The 6,777-nt window shown below is 51.0% G+C and overlaps 1 protein-coding gene across 1 annotated transcript; it reads right to left on the bottom strand.

Moving 5' to 3' along the window:
- Window positions 1-3,288: 3,288 nt before the first annotated feature.
- On the bottom strand, window positions 3,289-5,818 carry RPL10A (ribosomal protein L10a). The gene is made up of 6 exons (XM_081520147.1): window positions 5,781-5,818; window positions 5,351-5,425; window positions 5,168-5,248; window positions 4,652-4,800; window positions 3,797-3,969; window positions 3,289-3,491 (listed from the first exon to the last, which is right to left on the bottom strand). The coding sequence occupies exons 1-6, from the start codon at window positions 5,783-5,785 to the stop codon at window positions 3,321-3,323; spliced, it is 654 nt and encodes a 217-aa protein (XP_081376273.1). The 5' UTR covers window positions 5,786-5,818; the 3' UTR covers window positions 3,289-3,320.
- Window positions 5,819-6,777: the final 959 nt, after the last annotated feature.

Raw genomic sequence — 6,777 nt, 5'->3', positions numbered from 1 at the left:
TGGGCATCCTGTATTTTCACTTGCTAAATATGGCAACCCTACGCTGAAAACTAGTTTCTGGATCATTCTGGCCCAACTTCCAATTTTGCAGATGGGGAAACAAGAGGTTAAACATCCTCACTCAGCTGTCAGGGGCCACACCAAGGTTTGAACCTGGTCTGACTTCAAGCCTAGCCACCTAGTATACTATTAAATAATCAGCGGGCCTTTTGTCTTGGACCACTGCATCGGCAGGACCCGAGACTGTTGCTTGCAAGATGGGGAGGGTGCCTAGAGCCCCAGCCAGATGGAAAGGTGTCCTGCAGACAGAAATTGGTTTATGAGAAACCTGCCTTGTGCTAGGCCTAGGGCTGGATACAAAATCCAATCTCTACTAATAGGTGAATATATCTGTTGGGTGCTTGAGTCATCCTCACGTGGGTTATTGCCTTCACGCTCCTGGAGTAAACAGCCTCCAGGTAATTTCTATTAGAATAATGTAGGTCTCATGAAAACTCAAGAAGTGAAATTCAGCTGCCCTCCTCACTTGCCACCCCCACACCCACATACAATGCAACAGATTTGGGGTGGGTGAAAATTACATAGTTCTGAGGTCTCAAAATAGCGAAGGAACTCAATAAGAAGGTGTGTTTTATGAACCCCAAACTTAGTGCTTTCTCCTGGAAGTAGCTCTCCCTGCCCAGGGTTCTGTGGAAAGCTGTATGGAAAGGTCAAGAAAGCAGGGACCCAAAGAGGCCAGCAGTTCTGCCCCTCTGTTCCCGTTTCCATGTCCTTAGGGAAGATGAAAGTGATCCATCATTTTGCCAGGTCCACAGTCAAAGCCTGAGCACTGTCAAGAGGTTTCCTGGGGGCTCTTTATTTCCCTCTAGTACCAATGCTGGCTTCCCAGGTGGCTCAGTGGTGAAAAATCCACCTGCCAATGCAAGAGACGCGGGTTCAATCTCTGGGTCGGGAAGATCCCCTGGAGGAGGAAATGGCAACCCATTCCAGTATTCTTGCCTGGAGAATCCCACGGACAGAGGAGCTTGGAGGGCTACAGTCCATGGCATCACAAGAGTCGGACATGACTTAGTGACTAAACAACAAATGCTGGAGAACTGGGGCTCCCCAGGTTTCCAACTCAGGTGCACAAGAGGCTTTAGTCTCGAGTCATCCTAGAGGCTGGAGCTTGGGTAAGATAGCTCAACTGTCATTTATAATCAAATCAGTCTGCTTTCCCGTCCTGCCGCCCACTCTTTGCTCTCCCGTGTGGCGCTATGGGCTTCTGGAGGGCAGGCACCGTGGTTCTAAACAGCTCTGGGCAGGCCAGCAGAAGGCGGGGAGTCACGGTAGTTTAATATAGCTTTTAAGGACTTCTGCACCAATACATAACGCCTAACAGATCTTGTTAAGTGGGGAGTGGGTTTAATTTTTAAATCCAGGTGATGCAAATCAGTAATCCAGTAAGACTCAAGTTTCTAAGAATTTCCAAAACATATCCATAGTTTCCAAAACTATTTTTATTAAGACTGGGCGGTTCTACCACAGAGGGCGTGGGTTAGATCCCTGGTTGGGGAACTAAAATCCCACACACAGCACAGCAAGACACAGTGGTTGCCAGGGAGGGGCGCGAGGGTGCGACTGATTCTGAAGGCACCTTGTTCTCCCCATGCATCACCATTGATGAGACAGCTGTCCTCAGGATGACCTCCACTCAATCTGTCCTACAGCCACCTGAGCCAGACAAGCATGTATTTATGTGCCAGGTCTAGAACACACATGTACGTAGCTTTGCCTCATTACCACTTTATAACTGCTGTTTGAGTACCAAGTGCCTGGCACTGTGCAAAGCACATCATGCTTTTAGTAGGTACCTTTGTCAGTTCCACTTTCAGATGAGCTTTCTGGAAGAGGCTGGCTCAGTACGTACCCATCATTTCTGAGTGGTAGAGATGGGATTCACCTAGGCAATGGGGCCCTCAGCCCACAGTCTGGTGGCTGGTCTTGCACCCAACAAATTATATGCAGCTGGTCAGGGGAACCTCCTCTGGGAAACCCTTGCTTTGCTGTGATGCTGCTCATGACAGCACAGCTGCTGGCACAGTCGGTCTCCTAGAAGCGACTTGCTTTTATCTCACAGGCTGTGATCATTCTAGCTCTCAGAATTGGCTGCCAAAGGTGCACCTGGGGCCCACCTTATGGGAGGCTTGCCTTCACCTAATCACTCATACCTTTTGGTGTACTCAAGCTTTATAAGAGACAGGATATAAAATGTAATCACCTGTGAACTATTTTTCATACTATATTCCTTTAGTTACCAAATCATAAATTTTCCCTAAGTGTTGCCTTTTTTCTTTGGATAACAAAAACCACACAACTTCAGTAAATTCCCTAAATCACTTAACTCCCAGCTTTCAATGTGCTCAACACTTTAGTTTGTAAGCTCCCAATCATTTTCCCTGAGTTTGCTAGTTAGTCACTTAGTCGTGTCCAACTTTTTGAGACCCCATGGACCGTAGCCTGCCAGGCTCTTCTGTCCATGGAATTTTCCAGGCAAGAATCCTGGGAGTGGGTTGCCATTTTCTTCTCCAGGGGATCTTCCTGACCCAGGCATTGAACCTAGGTCTCCTGCATTGAAGGTGCAGGTGGATTCTTTATCATGAGTTATAGGCAAGTCCTTTTTTTTCTGTGCCAGCTTACAAAACTCAGAGTGAACTTTTTGGCCAACCCCCGACTAGGAATAAAACTTTTCCTTTCAGTAAAACTCTGAACTGGTCGTAGCCAGCTTTTCTGCCTCTTTACCCACTGGGAACACTGTTCAACAGGCCTAGGTATTCTATCACTATATTACCAGAGGAGCAAGTCAGGACTACCACACAGAACTGAAATTAAATGCTCATCAGAAGATGAGGTGTGATAGTTACAACCTGTAAGCTAAAATAACAAATCCCTTTGGTTAATATCCTGATGCTAGGAAAGATCAAGGGCAGAAGTGGGTGAGAGGAAGAGATGGTTGGATGGCATCACCAACTCAATGGCCATTAGTTTGAGCAAGCTCCAGGAGATAATGAAGGACAGGGAAGCCTGCTGTGCTGCAGTCCATGGGGTCTCAAAGGGTTTTGACACGACTTAGCTACTTAACACCTTGTACACAAGTAGATAAAGGTTGTTTTGAGAAGTTTCAGCATTACTCCATCACTTTAAGGACAGAAAGGCCTTGCCTTGTTTGTAGTAGATGACTACCCATCACTGGCTCATCAGTGCAGGGTAGCAAAGCACCTCCCTTCCCAAAGCCACAGAAGACACCGCTGATGGTTTAGTATGGTTTATTAAGCTGTGCCTTAGTACAGACGCTGGGGCTTGCCCATGGTGCTCTTAATGTACAAGGCCCTGACATTCTGCCAATTTTTCTTGAGCAATGACACCAGGAAGTTGACAGCCAAGTGGATATTGTACACAAGCTCATCATCTGTCATCTTCACGTGGCCAACAGCCACTGCCAGACACAGCACCTGTGGGGAGAAGGTCACATCAGGTTGGTGGCCTGATTCAAAGAAGCCAACCGTAGAGAGTGGGCTCATCTACAAGCCAGATGGCCCAATCCTCCCCCTTCCAGTGGCCTAATAAGCAGTGCTTTGCCCTCAGACCAAGACCAGAGCTATTTGAAAATCTTCAATCCTGTAAAGTGACTGTCACGAGTCCCAAAGAATCCACAGAAATGCAATCCAGGGCTTCCACTCAGAGAATGTGGGTAAACCGCAAGGGCCCTGCCACCATCGCCACTGTTTAATCTATGCAACCAGCCAGATCACCTCACCTTCTTCATCTGGAACTTGATCGTGGACTTCACTTCATCAACTTTGGCCACCATGTTCTCATTGTGGGTCAGCAAGGAAGGGAACTTGCCAGCCTTGTTCAGGCCTGGGCCCAAGATTCGGGGGATCTGCTTGATCAGAGACTCTGAAGCCAAAAAGGCATCATATTTCTTGGCTGGTAGAGAGAAAAAGCCATTAGGACATGGCCCCTCAAGACAACTCTAACACAGAGCTCCGTGACCCAACCACAGAAATGGCCTCTAATCAGCACTCCACCCTTTCCACAGCTACCAAAGTCTTTTTCATCCTCTCCTCGGGCCAGTATGAGCTCCATCTTCTGGACTTTTACTGGCCAAACATCCACATGAAACCTGGTGGCAGAAATCCACGCTGACTCACAATCCATGTTGCAATGGAAAAGGCTCCCTCTAATTAAGGCTGCCTGGTTTCAAATCCCACCTTCCTACTTTCTAGTCACCTAACTGAAGAACCTGTTCATCTGTAAAATACTCAATCATATAGAATAAAGATTAAAATGAAACAACAGGAGCTCTAAATAGAAATTCCAACCCAGAAGGCACTAGCACCTGACTTGTCAATTTGACAGAGCTCACCAGCTTAGAAGAGAACCACTACCTGGCCTTCTTCCCTTAAAAATAACCCTCAAAGCAAAAAAAGAATTTTCACATGGCTAAGTTTCAATTTACAGTTGGCCAAGCACAGCAGACGCTTGGTTGTGACTCTACCCCTTCATCATTTAAAATCCGAGCAGCAGAAATACCCCTATATTCTACCACTCTCTCAAGAGATCTGCTCCCAATCTACCCCACCTCTGAAACCACACCAGGCACACTCACCCAGCTTCTTGACCAGTTTCTTATTCTTGTTGAGTTTCTTCAGCGCCTCGATGTCCATGTGGGGGATATCCACAGCCTTGGCCTCATCACAATGCTGCTGGTCCCCCAAGACACATACGGAGAACTTGGGGCGGGGAGTGGACTTAAGCCTGCATTTTGGGGGGGGGGGACAGGATTGGTCACGTCCAGACCTGGGCTTCCGAGGCTGAAGGTGAAAGGGTCTGGGACCGCTGAGCACTGAGCCTTACCCAGAGCCGTCCACATTCACCAACAGCTAGTCTGGCTTCTCAAACTAGCCGGCGGGCTTGGCCAAAGCCTCCCCACGCCTCCCCTCTTCTTTTAAGACCCAGGGTGGGGGTCCGTCCAGCCACGCCTGCCCGGAGCAGGCGGTCTGAACTACCCGGGCACTTCAGTGCCGCACGTGCCCCGCCGCCTCGAGCTCCACTGGAGCCTCAAGGGAGGAGATGGCGCAGCGTGGGGGCACCGAGGGCTGGGTGGGATCGGAACGGTGCCAACCTGACGGTGCCCGAGAAACGTTTGTCCTTCTGAGGGTCATAGTTCTTCAGGCTGATCTGAAGCTCCACCGTCTCCAAAAACCTTAAAAAAAAAAAAAAAAAAAAAGGTTAACCAAATTATAACAAGCGTCCCAAGCCTCCAGCGGCTTTCCCCAAAGCGGCTCTCCCCCAGGCCGGCACTTACTTCCTGCGCTTGCGCTGGTTCCCGTGCAGGACTTCCCGCACCGCCTCGTAGAGGGTGTCGCGGGAGACTTTGCTGCTGCAAGAAACAAGCAAGACGAGCGGTCAGAGCTCAGGAGCCGGGCACCAACCCCCGGGGGTGTCAGAAGCCTCGGGCGCGGGAGAGCCTAGGGATTACTCCCCAGGGGTTTCCGGACACCCCAAGTGGGGCGACTCGGGCCCAAGGACCAACCTTGGAGAAGAGGGACCCTACTGGAGACCGGCCTTGGCGCGCCCACTCGAAAGCCAGGCCCGCAGGCCGAAGCCTCGCAAGAAATGCACCTCAGCGAAGCAGGGGCAAAATCCCCCCGGGATTCTGCCCGCAATGTCTCCCTCCCCACGGGGGCGCCCAGAGGCGCGGATGAACGTGGATAGCGCGACTAAGCCACACCAACCTCATGGTTCCCTACGCCGCGATAACCGGAAAAGAGAGAAAGGCCGCTCGCGCATGCGCCCAAATAGGAGCCTTGTTCTCGCGACAGATGCCTTGTTCCCGCGGCTTTTCTCCTGAGTGCAGTCAGTCTAGTGGCTCAATGCCGGGGAGCGCCGCCATGCGCGGCCGCTGAGGGGCGCCGCCGCCGTAAGACTCTCTTGGGGACCACCCGAGCCGCGCGCCCCGTGGGACCAGCCGCTGCCAGGCCCTTAGGGAAGAGGCCAAGGCCAGGGATCGAACCGCAGTAGTCACACTATTGGGCATCGCACCGTGACAGCCCCTGAGAGGATGCAGACAGACCCCACCATTTTTGTCTCTCAGACCTCCTGTGCGCACTTCCTCCTGCCTTGCGAGCCTGTTTCACGTCTCAAAAGCAGGCTTTACTAAAAGTTTCGTTCTTGGCCGCTCAGAGCCTGCAGCGGGGAGGCCTCAAGGAAGGTTCTGTGATGAATTTACACCTGACAGTTGATTCAGGAACATCTATAGGTTGTTTACTGTGAACAAGGAGCCTCGCTCAGTGCTGTGGGAATACAGAGACAGGACAGACACGCCCACAGTACCACACACTCTTTCTGCCTCTTCTGTCCAGCAGGCCTCGTCTTCTTTGCTCACCGTAACCCCAGGAGCCCTTCAGATCCCTCCCCAAAGGCCATCACCTGCCCCAAAGCCTTCCCCAACTGAGTCACTCCTGCCCTCAAGCCCCTCTCCCGTGGTGTGGCATGCCCAGTCTCAACCTACTCCACAGACCTTTCTGACAGGGCTCAGGTGGGTGGGATCACACGTGATCTGGCCCACAGAATGTGAATGAACCTCAGAACTCTACCACCTGCCCAACAGGGAGAAAGATGCCCCCTGTTACTGAGCAGGGTGGGGCAGGGGGGTGGGGGATGATGTGAGCTGGTTTTCAACAAATACCCAGAGTTAGTAGGAAGACAGGCACTGCTTCTAGTAAGACATTA

The sequence above is a fragment of the Giraffa tippelskirchi genome, chromosome 8 (genome assembly GCF_054371585.1).
Source record: "Giraffa tippelskirchi isolate mGirTip1 chromosome 8, T2T-mGirTip1v1.2.pri, whole genome shotgun sequence".
NCBI lineage: Eukaryota > Metazoa > Chordata > Mammalia > Artiodactyla > Giraffidae > Giraffa > Giraffa tippelskirchi.
Note: the sequence above shows the minus strand (reverse complement) of the source record. Positions and strands in the feature narration are given on the sequence as shown.